The following is a 21,062-nucleotide window of genomic DNA, read 5'->3' on the forward strand; positions in this document are numbered from 1 at the left end:
TATTAATTTGAAATTGTAATCAAAACAAGAAAAATAATTTTATGAAAAATATATTTTTCATGAAAAAATATTTTTTATACATAAATAATTTTTCATAAAATAAATAAAGCTTAAAAAAGAAAAAAAAAAGAAGTAGATGTCTATTTTAAAAGGAAAAAGGTATTAGAAAAGAAAAGTTTATATTTATCCTTTTTTCTTCCATCCACATGATTAAAGTTTCAACATGCTAGAATATTCCTTGTTATATGGATTTCATCAATTATGAATATAAGACAACAATGAGTTCAAATTTCAAACTAGTTAGATCACAATTTTTTTTTTTAAAAAAAGGCAATTTTAATATTACATAATTAAAATTTAAGAATTAAAAAAAAATAATTTTAATGCTTGAATATTATATCTTTCTCTTTATAATTACTTGCATGTATTTAATACTATTATTTGAGTTACTGTTAAAAAAATTATATTAAATATATTAGTTAAAAAATTTTAAGTTAATTTAAAGTATTTAATTACAAAAATTTAAAAATAATTACACAATTTTTTTAATGAAATTTAAAATGATAATTTTTCAAAAAGTAATTTGAAACCACAATCTCAAGTAAAATCTTAATTACAATAAGAAAATTGCTTATTCAATAAATGTTAACTAAATAGTATTAATATCATTATTAGTTAATAATTAAATGTCTATTTTATAATATTAATTGAAATTTTAAATCAACATTTCCTTCTTAGTTGAAAATGGAAAAGGTTAGCTGTCATTGTCTGAATTGGGACTTGATAAGGTGTTAGCTTGCATTTTAATTCAACTATTTAAAAAAAAAATTAATTAAAGGATAATTTTTCATTGAATTTGATCCAGACTTGGGTAGTGATATTGATATACATCATGTTAGGAACAACAAAATTATATATATTGAATTAAAATTAGGTGGAGTTATATAATCATTAAATTAAAAATAAATATTTATATTGAAATTTATTAGATTATCTCTTATTTGTCTATGAATTTAATAACAATTAAATTTAAATATAAATATTTAATTTAATAATTATTAAATTTATTTTTATATAAATTTAAGCTTTTATAACTATAACCACTATTTTAATTTCAAAGTCCAATTTCATATAAGATGAATCCATATGGGTGGATGTCACCATTGAATCATTTGGACTAAATTTTCTTCTCCTAATATTTACTTCATTTTTAATGAATAGATTAAGTGAATTTTACATATATATAATTCCTAAATTATAATTTATTTAAAAAAATCTCTCTAATACATAACGATAATTTTTTTCAGTTTAAAAGGAAATAAAATATTCTTTTGCCTCTCTACTATTTTTCTCTCTTTTTTTTTCCTTTTTAATTTTTATAATTAAATTAATTAATAATTATTTACAATAAAATTATTTTATTTTATAAATTTATTAGTAATATTATTAATTATAAATAAATTTATAACAACATAATAATGCTAATAATAATTTATTAACATAATACTATAAAAAATAAAATAATAAATGTAATTTATTTTGATTAAATATTAAATTAATATTAATTAAAAAAAGAAAATGTTCCTTAAGAAAAAAAAATCTCGATGACGATGAGTCCAAGTTCGTCCTTCCTACCCTTCAGTTTCAGCGCCCAGGAACCTCTCTCCTTTTTCTTCTGCTCATCGCCGACGCTGATCAACGCCAGCAATAGAACCAGATGACGCCGGTGAGCTCCAACAACGACGAGGTTGAGTGAAAAAACGACGATAAAATCATGGAGGAGAACCGCGAATTCAAAGTGTCATCTTCAACTATTTTCGACTGTCTCTGACACTGGATAGGTGATGTTTGATCGGCGCTCAACTCTCCACATGGCCAGACGTTCCATTCTCGACCAACTCCACCACCTTTGGTTGCCAGCATCCATCCCAATAGAGAGAAAGAGAAGACAAAAGGATAAAATGGTAATTTTATGTTTTTATTAATTAATATAATAAGATATCATATTATTATTAATAATAAATCGAATTATTTACTTTTAATAATAAAAAATAGTAATAAATTTTTTAAAATTTAAGTTTTTTTAACTAAAATAATCCCACTTAATAATCTTACTTTATTTTAAATTAAATATTTTGTTACTTTATTTGAAATAAAATAATTATAATAAAAATGACAATTGAGATAATTATGAAAAATGATAATTATGGAAAGAAGAGAGGAGACACTAATAGTGAAGCACCAAGCAAAATCAGCAAAGCGGTTAAGGTTAACAAGGGAAGAGATGGGGTCCACTAAACAAAGTGGCGTAATAGCTGGCAAACCGGTCTTGACAGTCTGGTTTCTTCAACTCTCGCCTCCTTCGGCTTCTGTTTTTTAAGCGCTACGCCCTTACCCTTCCCTCTCAACTCGTCTGTTCTCTCTCTCTCTCTCTCTCTCTCTCTCTCTTTCTGTAAAGATTGATTTTTTTTTTCTTTTCTTGATCTATCAAAAGCAAATCATCATCATCGACGATGGCTGAGGAGACCCAGAAGCCGGCAGCACCTGCACCTGAGGCTCGTTCAACTGAGGAAGTAGTTGTGGAGAAGCCCGTTACTGAGAAAGAGCCTCCACCGGCTCCTGAACCGGAACCTGAGGCACCGGAAAAGCCTGCACCTGTTGTTGAAGAGGAGGTCGCTGTTGAAGCTGACAAACCTAAGGAAACTAAGGAAGTGAAAATTACCCAATCGGTTTCTTTTAAGGAAGAGACTAATGTTGTTGGTGAACTCCCTGACGCTCAAAAGAAAGCCCTTGATGAGTTGAAACAGCATATCCAAGAAGCTCTTAATAAGCATCAGTTCACTGCTCCCCCGCCGCCGCCACCTGCTAAAGAGGAGGAGAAGCCGGCTGAGCCTGAAAAAGCTGAGGAGAAGGTGGAGGAGAAAGTTGAAGTGAAGGAGGAAGAAAAGGTTGAAGTCAAGGAAGAAGAGAAAACTCCTGATGTTCCATCTACGAGTGAAGAGGCCAAAACTGAAGAACCTAAACCCGCCGAGGCTGAGACTGTAACCCCACCACCCCAACCGCCAGTGGAAGCGAAAGAGGAAGAGAAGGTTGAAGTGAAAGAAGAGGAGAAGGTGGAAGTAAAAGAAGAAAAGAAGGATGAGCCAGTGGCGGAAGCTGTTGTGGTCGCTGAAGAGGTGGTGGCGAAGGTGACTACTGTTGATGAGGATGGAGCCAAGACAGTAGAGGCAATTGAGGAGACCGTAATAGCGGTTTCTTCGACTCCTCCTGCTGCAGAGGAGTCAGCCCCCGCTAAAGAAGTTGAGGCTGCTCCAGTAGAGGAACCCAAAGCTGAGGAAACCCCCGCTCCTCCTCCGCCACCTCCGGAGGAAGTTTTCATCTGGGGAATTCCACTTCTTGGAGATGAGAAGAGTGATGTGATCCTCCTGAAATTCCTGAGAGCCAGGGATTTCAAGGTTAAGGATGCCTTCACTATGATCAAGAATACTGTGCGCTGGAGAAAGGAGTTTGGAATTGATGCTCTGCTTGAAGAAGACCTTGGAAATGAATTAGAGAAAGCTGTGTTTATGCACGGATTTGACAAAGAAGGTCACCCTGTGTGCTACAATGTTTTTGGTGCTTTTCAGGATAAGGAGCTGTACCAAAATTGCTTTGCTGACGAGGAGAAGCGTGTGAAGTTCCTGCGATGGAGGATTCAATTCTTGGAGAAGAGCATCAGGAAGCTTGATTTCAGTCCCAATGGTGTCTGCACTATTGTACAGGTCAACGATCTCAAGAATTCTCCTGGGCCTGCTAAGAGGGAGCTCAGGCAGGCCACCAATCAAGCCCTTGCCTTGCTTCAAGATAACTATCCTGAATTTGTTGCCAAACAGGTAGCCTATACAATCTATTGAGCGTTGATTGTTCAATATTCAATTTTTTTTTGTCAATCTTGATTTGATATTGGTTTTGTTCTTTGTAGGTGTTCATCAATGTTCCATGGTGGTACCTTGCATTCAATAGGATGATTAGTCCTTTCCTGACACAGAGGACCAAGAGCAAGTTTGTTTTCGCTGGTCCATCCAAATCTGCCGAGACCCTTTTCAAGTAAGTTTAAAAATTTCTTTACCTGGCTTTCCTTTTCTTGATTGATCATTAATGGATTTGTAGGAATCTTACTGTTCTTTATTTTTCCCTATCTCTTCATCATCCTTGATTTCATTTCCTCCTTATTGTTCAATAAGTCTTACTCTAAAAAATCCCTTTTGTTCTTTCCTTTTTAATGGATTGCCAATTAATCTCTCTCTCTCTCTCCCTCTCTCTAATAACAGATACGTAGCTCCTGAGCAAGTGCCAGTTCAGTATGGTGGACTAAGCAGGGAAGGTGAACAAGAATTCACTGTTGCTGATTCTGTCACAGAGCTTATAATTAAGCCTACAACCAAACATACCGTTGAATTCTTATTTTCTGAGGTGGGCATCTATATTTATCAAATCCCTCTTCAATCTAAAATGTGTAAAAATATTAATAATTTTTTATAATTTTGCGTTTAATGATAGTATTAAATTGGATTACTGAATATGCAGAGGTGCCTTCTGGTTTGGGAACTCCGAGTTGTGGGTTGGGATGTGAGCTATGGAGCTGAGTTCGTACCTAGTGCAGAGGATGGTTACACTGTTATTGTATCAAAAACCAGGAAGGTTAGTCCAACTGATGAACCTATAATTGGTGAAACCTTCAAGATTAGTGAATCTGGCAAGGTAGTTCTTACCATTGATAACCAAACCTCCAAGAAGAAGAAGCTTCTCTATAGGTCCAAGAGCAAACCCTTATCTGAATGAGCTTCAACAACAATCTAATGCCATTGTGGGGTTTCAGTTTCCAATCAATTAAAAGACATGGAATGGAATTGCAGAAATAAGAAAAGTCTTTTGTCATTTAAAACAGGGGTTTTTTGTTTTATTGTTTTTTCTGTTCAAATTTGATATTTGTTCTATAAAGTGGAGCATTTATTTATATTTATTTATTTATTTTTTTTCTTTTGTGGGGGTTGTTATTTGGTGTTGGATTGGATACAATTACTGGTAAAGAACAATCTGGGATTGCAATGGAGGTACACATTTCAGGTTTTATTATGTATTGTTGAATATAAATGTACGAGTCTCCTCTGTGAACAGTGTTTCTGCTATCATTCTTCATACTCATGCCTGTAAAATTTGTGTAAATTTGAAGTGTAAAGCTTTTCTATTCTACTTATCTATAGATTAATTTTGTCATCTTCCCCTGTGAGATTTGAACTGGAATTTAATTCTTTGCTTTAAAAATGTTAATCAGATTTAAGGAAATAGAATTGGAGGGTTCAATTTAGATGAGATTTCTGTGTGAATGGTCAGTTGCTTTTTGGAAACGCAAACACCAAGTCAATTTTTCTTTACCTGTTTAGACCGCTATCTGAAAGTGATTTTATTGGATAGTTCCTAACTTTGTTAGTTGTTTTTGTAATTTGTTTAATAAAATTATTATTTTTTATTTTTTATAACATGTTTTTTTATGTGATTTTAAATCATAAAAAAATTATTTTATTATCAATTTAAATTAAAAAATAAAATTTAACTTAATCCAGTAAGTGTATAATTTTTTTTTATTTAAAGCCGATACACCATATAAGAGCTTTATAGAAAATTTTATGAGATTTTATTTGAGTGATTATTAATAAAAAAAAAAATTAAAAAATGAGTAATTTTATTAAAATAAAATAAAATAATTAAAATAACGTAATTAACAAAGTTAAGTGATTGTTGTAAAATTTATCATGATTTTATTCTTTGGGATATTTTTTATGAGGTATTATAAATATTGTATAATTATTTATAAATAAAAATGATTTCTTTATTATAAAAAAATCATTAAATTTGATAATTAATTATTAATGATCAACGACTAATCCCCATCGTTAAACTCTATCACCACCGAGTTATTGGTGAGTGAAGATGCTTTTTAAATGGGGTGAAGTATCAAGAACACAGGAGTTTATTACTAGATATTCCAAGCTTGCATGGAGAACAAAGTGAGTGGATTACTATTAATATCAACTTTAATCATAAATTAATTAAAAAAAATGGTAGCTTTAGCTTAAAAAAGAGCAGGCGGCAGTGAATCTGTAAAGCGCTTTACAGAAAGGCCTGTTCATTTAAGTTGATTCCTTTGTATTTAGATAATAGAAATACAAGTTTTGGCCTCTGATCATTTTCTCCACCTACCACCTCGTTGAAGAAAAGAAAGATAGTGATTTGATTATTGCTCTTAATTCTTATCAATCAACAAAGACAAATTGAAAGCTTCATTTGCAGCCTTAATTGTAATAGAATCCATCAATAAATAAATAAATATATAATCAGCAGCTTAATATAATTAGGCAGTTGGTAAAATGAGAGCTTTTTTTTTTTAATTAACTAGGATTCAACTCTTGATTATTTATTATAAATATAATCTCAGTATATATGATGGCTCTACTATAACTCTTAATAATGTATGCAGTGGATATGATGGAATAATTAGGCTCTTGATGACTTCATTATACTCGAGTTAATACTCGATAACTATTAATTTTTATATGATTTGAGTTTTGGATATATCTTTATAGATTCGAGTTATATGATCTAATCTGAAAACTTCATGCTGAAATCTAATTAGAATAAAATGTGAGGTTTGTAGTGGTAGCGGAAGGGTGTAGATTAGTATAAATATCGTAATATTCTGCCTTTTGCAACAAATTTGTGAGATATTCGAAAAATATATTGAGATTAAAATTTGAGAGGTCTAAGTTACTATATCTTATATATTTTTTTATCGTAACGGAATTTTTTCTCTTATCTTACTCATAGATATAAACCTTGCGGTCAAATCATATAAACTTTACATTTACATTATTCTTTTCTTTTTTCTATATTATATGATTGTGCGATTATGTGCGTTTTAAATTTAAGTATCTTAAATTTACGTACTTGCTATAATAGTAATACTATTGAGTTAAGAAAAAAAAAGGGCTTTCATTCAACGGGGTAGGCTTAAAGCTCAACGTGTAAGAAGCTCACACTTGAAGAAGAGATTATTAAAAATATGTAAGTATAAAATTTTTACATCGAAAAAAAATGGAATAGTCGAGAGACATATACATCCTTAAAAATTATTTATCTTGAATGCGTTCGATTGAAATAAGATAATACACCCTTAAAATTAATCATATAAAAAATTTAATCACAATGCATTAACACTCTAGAATTATTTATTTTGAATACACTAATCTATACGGGAGAGTATACTTTTGAAATTATCTAGAGAGAAGAAGCTGGTCCAAAAATACACCCGACGGTAATTATAAAAAATATATAATCAGCAAATGGATTTAACCGATTTTTATTGATTAAAAATTAAAGAATTTTCTTGCTTGTTATTTTCATGGAAAAGCACCAAATCAATCCCTTGTGAATCCATAGTTTTTATATTTATATATTGTGCACTCGACGTCGTTTTCAAGTGCAGCCCTTATCATAAGAAAAGAAATCGTTGTCAAGTCTAGAGATGCTGAGATCATAGCCGTTCTTATCTGGAAAAATAGTGTAATGATAATATTTAAAATAGTTAAAATTCTAGTTATATAAATATTTTTTTATTCATTAAAATTTTTATTTTAAAGATAAATTTTTTTAAATGATAGATAAATGAAATATTTGATATATTAATCATACATATTTAAAGAAATTATGCAGCAAAATCAAATTTTAAAATGCATGATATGTATATATTTAGAGTTAATAATGACTGAATTAGATTGCAACTAATCAATTTAGTTTTGGATTATTTTTTTTTTATATATTTTGAAAATTAAAAATTTTAAAAAATTAAACTATTTAATTTAATAAAAATTAAATCAAATCAAATTGAATTAAAATTAAAATTATGGGAATATATTAATGACTGATTCCAATTAATAACCCTATAAATCAAGACAGTTAGTTCTTGATTAATTTCGATTTAGAGTCAAACTGTAACAAAAGAAAATAATTTAAATAATTCTAAGCTAACAATGGATTACAAGGCAGAAGACAATAACAAATAATTTTTGATTTAAAACTCAATTACATTCTTATATTTATTGAAAAATTTTAATTTAATTAATTTTTAATTTTTTTATTTAATTTAATAAAAAATTTCAATTTAAACTCAATTTAACTCAAAATTAAAAAAATAAAAAATTAAACTTTTTAATTTTTAAGTTTAAATTAAGAAATTTAGTATTATAATTAAGAAATTAAATTTTTTAATTTTTTATTTAAATTCAAAAATTTAATTCATAAATTTTAATTTTTAAATTAAATTAAATTTAAATTAAAAATTTTATATTAAATAAAATAAAAAATTAATTAAATTAAACTTTTTCAATAAATATAAAATTTAAACAGCACATTTTGCAAATAATTTTCTTTTTTTTCTCATTATTTTTTTAAAATTATTTTTAATAGAGATGGAAGGACAACGATGGTTGGATATTTGCAGTGGGGTGCAATTGTAGAATACCAGATAGAAAAATGTGGGAATAAAAATAGAGGACAAAGTACAAATTGAAGAAACGTGTGAGAATGATAAGAGCAAAGAGTACAAGTGGGTTGCCTCCATGTCCTACAATTTCCTTACTTGCCTGCCGGCCCTTGTGTCTGTATTTGTGATTTCTCGAAAAGCTCATTGATGCTTTGTGATTTTTTTTATTTTTTTTATTTGGAGAGTGTTGAAAATGTTGGCATAATTTATTTATTTAAGTTTAGGCTACCTTCATCAAGTCAATTTAACTTTATTTCTCCTTTATTTATATTTTCTTGTAATTTTTTAGTGTGAAATTTTGATACTCTCTCTCGAGTGAAATTAGACTTAACTTAAATGTTTGCATGTAGTGACCTATTTAGAGTTCGACTTCTTCTTTGGAGCTTGACTTGAAGAGTCTAGTTCTTTATTTTTTTAGCCCATAAATTTATTTGGATCGTCTCGTTGTAGCATTGCCTGCTATGTTTTTTCAAGTCTTCAATTATAACTTACTTTGATATCATATGAATTTTTTTTATCCAAAGAGTGCTAAAGGTCATCCACATGACTTATTTATTCAAGCTCGGAATTATTTTCATTAAAATAATTTAAATGAATTTAATTTAACTTTCCTTACTTATATTATCTTTTAATTTTTTTTATAATTTTTCGATGTGGTACTCAACATACTCTCAATTTTGATGCCTAATACTTAAGGCCCATTAATAAAATTCCTTGACATTTGTTAGTGAAAGGGCTTGGTGGTTAGTTTGGAATGGCCTTCTTAATTTTGCGGAGCCCAAACACTCATGGACTTGTTGAGATGAGAGGATTCATTAGACAAGCCTCTTAAGGGTTAGAAGTTATTTGATTTAGGGCATACAATCAATCGATACTTAAAAACGGTGAGAGGTTTCAATTTTAATTTAAGTTTTGTCTAGAAATTAAAATAAAATTGAAATTTTAGTACTTAAAATAATTATATAAAATTATTTTTATAAAAGATACACTTAAATTATTATTTAAATAAAATTAGTCATTAATATATAATATATCATAATATATTTTTTAATTATTTCTTAATTATATAATTTTTAACTATAAAGTAGATAAATAATTTAAAATTAAATATATTATAATACATTAATATAAGTATATCATATAATATATTTTTTAGTTATTTCTTAATATTATATATAATATATATATATAATTAATGAATAAACATGTTGTATAATATAACATTATGCTCATTATTAATAATTATAAAGTGATTTGATGTGTTTATGATCAAAATTATCAAGAAAAGGTATAGGAATGAAAGATAATATTAGATTAAATTTAATATATAATTATAATATGTATAATATAATATAATAATTATAATATATATTATAATTTAATTGTATATAAATATATAGTTATATTAAAAGTTTATAATACATTTAAAAAATCATATAAAGAAACATGTATAAATCAGTTTTTGATTTCGTATGATTTTTGTTTAGCTTTTAGTGAAAAATTAGAGTTGAATTAAAATAATAAAATAAATCTAATTAAATATAATTTTTTAATTTAATTCAAGACTCTTAAGAACTGTATATTAAATTTTAATAATATGTTTATAATTTTAAATATAAAATTTTTTAAATTAAAAATTATGTTTATTAAATGTTCTTAACTGATCTTAATAAACTGATGCATAAACTATAAATTTAAGTCCTCCTTTTATTTATTGGGAATCAGAAGTAAACACATCAATGTGCAGCCACCTAATTGGTGGTCCTTCTTTGAAAGTGAGTAGGTCCATTGACTTAAAGGAACTAGGCATGTGGGTATGGCTAAGGCTGCTCATGAATATCTGTTGATGTTGTGTATCTGAAGATGATGAACATGGATGTTATACCAGAAAAGATAAGTAAGGATATCAAATGTTGCTTGTCTTTCTTGACTTTGATGACAATTAAAACCCATGGCCATGGGTTGTGTATTAGCAAAGAGCAATAGCAGCAGCCGCAGTTGCGGGGAACAGGCCCCCATGTGCTTAGCCGCTGTTTTGTCTTATATAAAGTCACACATTTAACTTGGTTGTTGCGTGTGTCTGTTGGATTGTTCCCTAGCGTTTTGTTCTCCTGGTTAGTGCATACCAGTGTTTGTGGGTAAGGATTTATCTATGAATTTACGATGAAGTTGCGGTGCTTTGGCACATGTAGAATTCTGGGATAATAATGGTCAAATTTTTATAAATATTTAATTTAATTAAATTTTAATAATATAAATTTAAATCATATATAATCGAATTTAACAAAAATTTAGATTTAAGAAATAATATATGTGACAAATTTTGATTGGATTCAAGTTTTGTATATTAGGTATTTATTATCTAAATTTATTTATATAAATATTTAATTAAATATTTATTTAAAAAAACTTAATGAAATAAAAAATATATATTTTCTCATAATAATATTTATAAATTTTTATATAATTTATTTTAAATAAAACAAAATTTAAATGTTTTATAAAATTATTAAATTTTAAATATAAATTATTAATAAAAAATAATATTTAAGTATATTATTAATTAAAAAATATAAAATTAAATATATTTAAACAATTTTTGAGTATTAATAATAAGTTTGAAATGTGTTCAAGTAATTAAAAATTAATTTTAATTAAATTTGAAACGGATTCAAATTTTGAAAATGTTAATCGAATTTAAATTTAGGGAAGATGATTTTATGAGAAAGGGTGTTTTTATTGCTTTGTGGATAGACACTTTGGGATACTTTCGTCGGCCATACTTTGTGGTTGTTAATCCTTAAGCTACATGAGATTGAGACGCTATCGAGCTTTGCCGTTCGCCTCTCCTCGCCAAGTCACTGAAATGTATTTAATTTTTAGATTTTTTTAGGTTCTAACTGCTTGTCTGGAAGTTTTACTTGTGTGTTTTAAACCATGTAGAAACAAACTGCCTTAAATTCTTTGGACTTCCTTCTTATGACAATATAGAATTTTTTTTTATTTTTTTATATAATTTGGTAAAAGAGAAGATGAATTTCTTTGAGTACAAAATATTGTTTAAAGGGAAATGATTCCAGTTAAAGAAAATAAACAGGGTGAAAATGACTAGGGACCCAACCAAACCATTTCTTTTGCTTGCTCTTTGCCTCCTATCATTTTTATTTTGAAGCTTGGAAACAAATAAAGGATCATATATATTTATGGTGAAAGCAGCCCTAGATAGATACTGTAATGTATGTAGGTTAGCTAATAAACCTCCAAGGTTGGCTCATTTATTATTTACTGATGCTCATCTGAGCCTTGATGAATGAATCTTTTCTTTAGTGTTTTAAAAAAAAATTAGAAACCAAAAAAATTTGTGGGCTTTTTTAGACAATGAATAATACTTCAAGACAAGATTGTTACTTTAGAAGAAGAAGAAGATAGGCCACTAACTAGTTCATATTGAATTACAAGTTCACAACCATGTTTTCAACTAGAAGAAAGATATTGAAGTACTTTTTGGTGTTTAAAAATAAAAGAATAAATTATTTATTTTTCCATGTCTGTTTTGGTATTGAGTTTTGGAGGTCATAACTAATTTTCTGAATAAAAGTGTCATAAAACACTGTTAAAAAAAATAGTTTGAAAAAGATTGTTTCGTTGTTTTGGTGTTTTTATAATTAATTATTAAATTTAATTTTAAATTATTTTTTAATACTTTCTAATTATTATATTGAAAAATTGATATTCTTAACCGCAGTTCTTACACTAATACCAAATAGGTCTGTCTCTCTGTCTCTCTCTCTCTATCTCTCTCTATATAGATATCAATTTTTTAAAATTAATAATTTAGTCTCTATTTTTTTAATTTCGCCAAATTGAAAAAAAATACACTATTTTCAAATATGTCACAGATGGACTTGCTATTTGATAAAATCAAAATACAAGAATTAAACCATCAAATTTTGAAAATTAAAATACAAATATATATTAATTTTAACATAATTCAAGAAAAAAAAGTAATTTATCCAAAATAAAAAGCAAATAGTTATTCCATGCTTAATAGAAAATATTCTGCTATTCATGTCTAAACAAATATTTTGATCAAGGCAATGATAAATCATCATTTAATTAACATTAAAAAAAAATATTTTTAACAGTTAATTATGGTAAATTCCATTCAATCAATGTTCAAATTGATTAATTTTTCTAAAGGAGAGATTAAAACCATGAAAAGATTGGATTTTGAAGGGAAAGAGGCAAAACCTTCATTCCATATGAAATCAAGAGGAAACACAAAGAAACCACAAAAGTAAACAAGCTAGCAATGCAAAAGTAGAGCATCTTTTAATTACCTAACATAATATAATCATATTAAAAAATATATTTAATTTTTTTATATAATTAATTTTGATTAATGTTTAAATTCAAAATATCAAAGTCTTATAAATAATAGTACTGAATTAAAATTCATTCACTTTATATATTTTTTTTATTAATTACACTATAATACTTATAACATAATATAGGATAAACAAATAGATTTTTTTAAATTTGAGAAATAATGAGTCCTAATGATGATTCCCATCCATGTGAGGCATGACACAAAACTCCAAAGGCATTTGTTGTGTTCACAAACACAGTTACATTGGCATTAATATTCCTTAGATTTCATGCTTGCAGCATGCAACTGGGATTTCATCATTCTTAGTTTATAAATATTTTATCAATAAATCTGAATATAACATCCACATATTATATATAAACTTTTTTATATAATTAATTTCGGCTAAAATTTGAATTTGAAACTTCACAATTCTGAAAGCAATTCCAACGCTCTTGAAATAAAGCGCATTCGCTATATTTTATATTTATACTTTAACCTAGACCAATGAAAGTGAATAGCTTACAAATTTAACAACCAAACACTACATTAGCATTAATTTGATGCTTAAGATTTCTGTTAGCATGTAAAACAATGAGGCTAAAAAAGCTAGAAATAAATGATTGTGATGCAAAAGGAAAAGGAAACGCACCCACCCACCTAACATACTCAACCTAAGAATTGAAAGCCCAACAAACTTATTTTATTCAAATAATGCTTGCTGTGGTTGTTAATTTGTAGACCTAAACTCTGTAATCATAACCAAAACCAACAATTTTAAAACCTTAATCATGTATCAAGCAAATAAAGCACTCAAAAGTTGCTCTTTTTATTTGAATTTGAGGGTCCAATTTGGGTCCTATATGACATGCAGAATTGAGGTAAATGAACATGAAAAAAAAAGGCAAAAACATTGCCATTTGATTTCACAACCTTCTTGGCCTACACTCATGCTTTTCATTCCTCACCCCATTGAGTAACAAGTGTAAAATGTCACAAAATAGAAATTAATGGTAAGCAATAGCAAGAAACAGACATAACATTAAAACCCTAGAACTAGATCAGTATTCGACTTGAACTATGAGACCTGGCATTGAAAGGAAGAAGGAAACGTATACTACCAAACTAAGAAGCACAAAATAGGGGAACCTTTCCGATCGGTGACCATGCAAGATGGAAATTAAGGGTCCAGTTTGGGTCCTATGTGATATGCAAAATGGAGGTAAATAAACATGAAAAAAGGCAAAAAAATTACCATTTGATTTCACAATCTTCTAGGCCTGCACTCATACTTTTCACTACTCATTGTGATGAATAACCAGTGAAAAAATGTTACTAAATAAAGATTGATGTTAAGCAATGTCAAGAAAATTACACTCATGAACTTGAGATTAAATTCGACTTAGAGTATAAAAATATTAAGTTTGTAATTTACTATTTATATGTCCTTCATTTAACTATTTCTTTAATATGATAATTTTTCACTCATGTTTTCTATCTAAACGTTGATAAAGTGCTTGAGATTACCTCAAATTTTTAGTGATAATCAAAGGTAATTTTATACCCATTAACGAATATTGTTTAGGGTAAAATATTTTAATAATTTGACAAAGAACTAAATCTACATTGGAAGCGATAAACTTTGTAGTTTATTAGGATTTTAGCCTAGTCTTTATATATATAATAGATAAATTTCAATAACTGTCCCTAAACTTATATAGTTGTAACACTACAGTTCTTTAATTTTAAAATGTAACATAAAACCTCATAAATTTTTAAATTTTGTACAGTAAAATCCCTTTGACTTTCAATTATTGATTTTTCAGTTAGAAACTGATGTGAATAGCTTCCGCATGATGCTTAATTAATATTTCTCTCTCATCTCTTATGCAAAGTATAAAATTATTCTATTTAAGCATGAAAAATTATTCAGTCTATAGAGAGAAAAAAGATTCAATTTACACATGATTTGAGAGAGAAAAAAGAAATAATGACTAAGCTCCATGCTGAAACTATCCAGGTCAGCGTCTAATTGAAAAACTGATAATTAGAGGTTAGAGGAATTTTACTGTGCAAAATTTAAAAGTTGATAGAGTTTTATGTTACATTTTTAAGTTAAGGGATTGTAATGTTACAATTAGATAAATTCAAGAACAGTTGTCAAAATTTATCCTATATATAATTGATTTAATAAAATTTCAATTAAAATTTAAAATTTCATTTTCTTGAAAACAATTTAATAATTATACATACATGTATAAATATGTATTTTCTTCTTAAATTAGTTTTGTTATTTTAGGATTGAGCATTTATCACCGTGTCAAAAGTAGATATGCAAATTTAACCCCTTATAATATAGTAGCTCAAGCGTCATGGGCCAAATGGATCTGAGCGAGATATTGGTCCATTGAGTTATTCCCACTCAGTATCAACAATCCTCCAGAACCTACTAGGAAATTAGAACCTATGTGCTAACAATCCCCAAGTACTATGCCAAAAGCTTAAACTGTTAATAGAGACCCAATTTTAACCCCTTATAGTATAATAGTTTAAACGTTACAGGCCAAATGGATCTAGGTGAGATGCTGGCCGATTGAGCTATCTCCACTCAGTACCAACAATCCCCCAACATTTGCTAGGAAATAGAACTTATAATCTCGACTCTATACCAATTATAGGATCAAACACTTATCATCATACAAAAAATTTAAATTGTTAATAAAAATATAATTTTAACCACTGATAGCGTGACAATTCAAGCACTATAGGCTAAAGTGATCTTAATTTGGCCCACTAAGATTTTTCCATCCAGTGCCAACAACTATTCTATTTGATCACGACCACACGAGATGACTATTTCTCTTCAAGAGCATGAATTTGATAGTTTTGGATTTAGTTTTTAAGATGAGCATAAGATGACAGTGAAAAAAAAAAGTCTGTAGTGTGAGAAGCAGGCACTACAGAACAAAGCCAGACTAGTGATAACAGAAATATCAGTGGTTTTTGGAAGCAATGACAATTGATGGTCTTCATTATACTCCTGTGGTCCTACAAGCATATGAATCTGGAAAAATAAACATAATCTTCCAAAGAAAATTACTAACGTATACAACAAAGAAAACAACTAATTATCATAAAGAAGAATCAGAATTTAATGGCATTGTCCATCCATTTTTTGGATAAATTATTTCTTTTTCATCCTCATATTATGAATCTTTTTACCTATATTTTAAAATATAAATATTTAAATATTAATTATATAACATTAAAAAAATAATTTACCTTTATTTTTATTGGTATCTTATGATCATGTTATATGATGGATTATATATGTCAAAATTAAGATTTGCAATGACAATAAATTATTGAGAAATAATCTCCTAATTAATACTTCTTTCTATATTTTGATAATTGAATTGATCTAGTTTTGAGAATACCTAAATTTAGGTTTCATTTGGTTAGGGAAAAATAACTTATTTATGAAAAATATTTTTTAATAAAATACATTTTTATAAAAAGTTTTTCATTATTTAATTTTAATATTAAATTAATGGGATATATTTATATTATATATTTATAAATATTTTTACATTTTATTATGATTTTCAAAATCTAAAAAATAGTTCTTTAAAGAAAGTAATTTTTTTTTTGTTAAAATGGTTTAGTATTTCTTTAAGTATCAAATATTTTTCATCAATCATTTTCTTTTAAAATGCTTTAGTTTTTCTTTAATTAGAAAAAAATTTCTATTAATCATTTTATTGAATGTCCAAATGCTGAAAAATATTTTTAAAGAAAATAATTTCAGTAAAATAAACAGAGTTTAATTTATTATGAACTCTATAAACTTTATAAACTTTTCATTGGAGATGAACTTTATCTTTTTTTAACTTGTGATATGCAACTGATGAGGCATCTTCTTCCAACACATTTATTTTATGTGAACAGGTCATTCCATAGCTGGAATGGGAAGGCTTTTTCTTAGCATGAGCATATGATGCAATCATCAGTGACATGGTCCAAGCATGAAGGCCCTTTCAATTTGCTGAATTCTTTACATTAAAGATAACAACAGAGAAGCAGTAGACAACAACAGAGCCTACAAGCAAGGCATGTGTATCTGCTGATCAATTTGTCCTCTTTTCTTCTACTACCAAATCAAGACAATGTTTATCTTCTTCAAGCATATCCCACTAGGGACCATTTCAAACATTTTTTTTTTCAAAGTAAATCTTACTCTTTTTAATAGAAAAAAAAATCAAATAATTCATTGTATTTTTAATTGAGATTCAATAAAATTAATTAAATTTTAGATTAAATAAATCTCTAAATAAATCTCACCTAATAAAATATTATTTTTTAGTAATAAAAAATTATTTTTTTAATTTTAAATGTTAAAATTTTTTATTATTTTTAATTAAAATAAAATAAAAATCGAATAACTTAAAGAATAAAAATGATTTAATATTAAAATTATTATTTTTAATATTTTATTATTAAAAAATAAAGAATAATATTTTATTTTTATTAAATGAAAACTTATTCTATTTTAATTAAAAAATATAAAAATTTATTTAACCTAAAATTTGATTTTAAATTTATTTATACTTATTTCCTTTTTAATATTCCAACAAACTTAATTTTTTTTTTTTATTAGTTACAAACTGGGCTCCAATTAGATAAATAGAGTATATTGAGATAGAAAAAAAAAAATAGACATAAATTAATTTGAAAGAGAGTAGCACAATATGACTTAAAAGCATCACACATTTCTGATGATGTAATCCAAAATCGTTTAAAGTGAAGAGAGAGAATCCATATAGTAACTCTAATAAATTTTTGAGATAAAGATTTAGTTGAATAGAGTAGTTACAAACAGATGCACACACAATGCTTGCCTACTGAATAAGGTACAGGCCATGCTCCAATTAGAGTGTGAATTCGGTTGATGTTTGGGACATTAGCAAATAGAAACTTTCAAATATAATCCTGTGGCATTAGAAGGGAACATAAAGACAACTTGTACATTGCCTGGAAGCTCACTATGGATGCATGGAACCAGAATTCAACTGAACAAACTGGGTTTTGAAAGTTGACAGAGGTTACTTAACGCAAAAAACCCATCAAAGATACAAATGCAGCCACACAAACTACGCATTCTGCTGGAGGGAAATGGAATAACTGGAATGCTCAAATTAAACAATCGCATGAAGATATAAATATGTCAATCAAAAACATAATCCTTTAGTGTACATTACTAAAATGGTCCAAAATATAGACATCCACAGGCAAGTAAATGTACACTGCAAAACACCTCAAAAAGTTCTACAACCATGTTTCTGACCATTTACCCTCATATGTGCTTGACAAAAAGAAAACATGGCCAAACCCATTTGCTATTCACCACCAGCCCCAGCGTGCAACTGCTACCCACCATCAAGAACCGAACCCAAAAACAGAAAAAGAAAAATATCACCCAAGAACTAGAGAAAAATTAATTCAATTTCCACAGCAAACTATCTGAAACGAAACCCAAGGCATTGGATGCAATGAAATCCTCAATCTGAGAAGGGTTTGATCTTGAACCTGTAGATAAGTTTCTTCTTTTTTGAGGTTGAATTGTCCACTGTGAGCATTATTTTACCCAGTTCACCAACTTTGAAGCTGCTAGTCACCACTGGTTCATCAGTTGAGGCCAATTTCGTCGGTTTCTGTATGATAACTGTATATGCGTCTTTGGCATCAGGCACAAACTCAGCACCATAGCTCACCTCCCACCCAACAACCCGGATTTCCCAGACAATTATACATTTCTGCAATGGACCAATTTGAAATTACTAAACACACAGCAAAACTTCAACGATCACAACCGTAAGGAAGAAATTCAATTGTACCTCATAAATTATAATTTCCACAGTTTTCTTTGTTGCTGGTTTCACAGTTATCTCAGTTGCAGGATCAGCAACGGTAAATTCTGGGTTGCAATCACAGTAATCCACGCTCAAGCCACCATACTGAATAGGCACTTGCTCAGGTGATATATATCTGTTTTAACCATAAAAAAAATTCACTGTTCAAATTTTCCACCAAAAGAAACTACAAAACCAATATAGAATTTCAATTTGGCAAAAAATGTATAAAGTGAGACTCCACTAACTTGAAAAGTGTATCAGCAGATTTTGATGGGCCTGCAAATACAAATTTGCTTTTGGTCCTCTGAGTCATGAATGGACTGATCATTGTATAAAAAGCAAGATACCACCATGGAACATTGATGAATACCTATAGGTATCCAAAACCAAAACAAATCACAAACCAAAGTATACTATCCAATTGCCCTTCAATCAGAATCCAACAAAGAATCCAACCATACCTGTTTAGCTACAAACTCAGGGTAATTGTCTTGAAGCAATTGGAGAGCCTGGCTGGTAGCCAACCTAAGCTCACGTTTTCCAGGTCCAGGAGAATTCTTGAGATCATTAACCTGAAAGATGGTAGAAATACCACCAGGACTAAAATCGAGTTTCCTGATACTCCTTTCCAAAAACTGAATCCGACACCGTAGAAACCTCGTTCTCTTCGCCTCGTCAGCAAATGTCTTCTGATACAATTCTTTATTCTGGAATTCCCCATAGACATTGTAGCATACGGGATGACCCTCCCTGTCATGACCATGCATAAAAACCACTTTATCCAAATCATCACCGAGATCTTCATCAAGAAGTTCATCGATTTTAAAATCCTTCCCCCATCGGATTGTGTTCTTGATCATGATAAATGCATCTTTCACTTTGAATTCCCTGGCCCTCAAGAACTTCAAGAGTATCACATCACTTCTATCATCCTTAAGCAGAGGAATCCCCCATATGGAGACTTCCTCTGGTGAAGATGCAATCTTTGGCTCTTCTTTTTTAACTCCTTCTTGGGATTCCTTGGAAGGAGGTTGTTCTTCAACTTTTGATTCTTGGGGTGGTGGTTTCTCTGTACTGACATCGGATTCTGACAAGGGTGCTTCAGCTTTTGCAGGAGCATCTGAGGTCGGTCCAGAGGACACAGCTGGAATTTCTTGACTATTTTGTCCTGGTGGAGTAACACTCTGTTTCTCTTCTTCTTTTGTTGTTGGTGGTGGTGGTGGAGAGCTAAATTGGTGGCTATTGAGAGCTTCCTGAACCAACTGCTTCAGTTCTTCCAAAGCTTTCCGCTCAACATCAGAGAGATCAGCCACTTTGTTACTCTCTTCCTTGAACGAAACCAAAGTCTGAGGAATCTTTTGCTCCTCGATTTGCTTCTCTTTCACAGCCTCAACCACCACAACCTCTTCTTTCGCAACTACAGACTCGCCCAGTTCCTCAACTTTCTCCTCCACAGCCAGAGACGGGGGAGGAGAGGAGAACGACTCTTCTTTCTCCATCATCGCCGCTAGTGATTTAGACTCCTGCGGCGGTGTAGGTGGCGGTGGTAGCTCTTCTTTCTCTATTATAGGCAGTGATTCAGACTCTTCCACAACCGGAGGTGGAGCTGGCGGAGAGGCTTCTACTTCCTTCTCTTCAGCCACAGGTGGAGGTGGTGAAGCCTGGACTTGTGGCGGTGGAGGAGTAGAAATCGAAGAATCTTCGGCCATCTATTGAAGCGGAGACAGAGACAAGGAAGTGTTTCGTCTGAAAAGAAGGAGAGGGGAGGAAGCGAAAGTGTGAAGTTAGAGAGAGAGAGAGAGAGAGAGAGAGAGATGAGAGGAAAGAGTAAAGTGAAGTGAGAGAGGAAAGCAAGAGGGAGGGAGTGTGTATATGCTGAGGAAACGAGTCACGCGTTCTGAGTTCTGACCGCTGTTTTTTCAACTTTTCTAAGATTGAGAAAAAGGACAATTTTTTGATGGAGTTGGGAACATCTGGAATCCTATGCTATCAATTAAACTTTTTCTTATTTATTTTATTTTATTTTATTTTTTATTTTATTTTACATTGTATTTTATTTTATATTTTATAAAAGATATTATTAATTTAATAATATCAATTCTTTATATTTTCTTAAATTTTTTTTGAACTGTATTTTCTTAAATTCCATTCACTTGTCTTTATACTTTTTAATATTATTAATTTAGTAATATCATTAATTTTT

At 29.2% G+C, this 21,062-nt stretch overlaps 2 protein-coding genes across 2 annotated transcripts; one reads left to right on the forward strand and one right to left on the reverse strand.

Annotated features, from left to right (window-relative positions):
* The first annotated feature begins 2,344 nt into the window (after positions 1-2,344).
* Positions 2,345-5,256, forward strand: LOC110652697 (patellin-3-like). The gene is made up of 4 exons (XM_021808311.2): positions 2,345-3,872; positions 3,962-4,086; positions 4,311-4,452; positions 4,567-5,256. The coding sequence occupies exons 1-4, from the start codon at positions 2,514-2,516 to the stop codon at positions 4,819-4,821; spliced, it is 1,881 nt and encodes a 626-aa protein (XP_021664003.2). The 5' UTR covers positions 2,345-2,513; the 3' UTR covers positions 4,822-5,256.
* Positions 5,257-18,169: 12,913 nt separating this feature from the next.
* LOC110656868 (patellin-3) lies at positions 18,170-20,753 on the reverse strand. Its single transcript, XM_021813848.2, has 4 exons — positions 19,321-20,753; positions 19,105-19,229; positions 18,842-18,992; positions 18,170-18,760 (listed from the first exon to the last, which is right to left on the reverse strand). The coding sequence occupies exons 1-4, from the start codon at positions 20,566-20,568 to the stop codon at positions 18,506-18,508; spliced, it is 1,779 nt and encodes a 592-aa protein (XP_021669540.2). The 5' UTR covers positions 20,569-20,753; the 3' UTR covers positions 18,170-18,505.
* Positions 20,754-21,062: the final 309 nt, after the last annotated feature.

Source organism: Hevea brasiliensis, chromosome 12, assembly GCF_030052815.1.
Source record: "Hevea brasiliensis isolate MT/VB/25A 57/8 chromosome 12, ASM3005281v1, whole genome shotgun sequence".
Lineage (NCBI taxonomy): Eukaryota > Viridiplantae > Streptophyta > Magnoliopsida > Malpighiales > Euphorbiaceae > Hevea > Hevea brasiliensis.

Coding starts and splice junctions, on each gene's coding strand:
- LOC110652697 (XM_021808311.2), top strand. CDS start 2,514: ATGGCTGAGGAGACCCAGAAGCCGGCAGCACCTGCACCTGAGGCTCGT. Junction 4,087..4,310: donor TCTGCCGAGACCCTTTTCAA/GTAAGTTTAAAA, acceptor CTCTAATAACAG/ATACGTAGCTCCTGAGCAAG. Junction 4,453..4,566: donor TTGAATTCTTATTTTCTGAG/GTGGGCATCTAT, acceptor CTGAATATGCAG/AGGTGCCTTCTGGTTTGGGA.
- LOC110656868 (XM_021813848.2), bottom strand. CDS start 20,568: ATGGCCGAAGATTCTTCGATTTCTACTCCTCCACCGCCACAAGTCCAG. Junction 19,230..19,320: donor CTGAGTTTGTAGCTAAACAG/GTATGGTTGGAT, acceptor GGATACCTATAG/GTATTCATCAATGTTCCATG. Junction 18,993..19,104: donor TCTGCTGATACACTTTTCAA/GTTAGTGGAGTC, acceptor TGGTTAAAACAG/ATATATATCACCTGAGCAAG.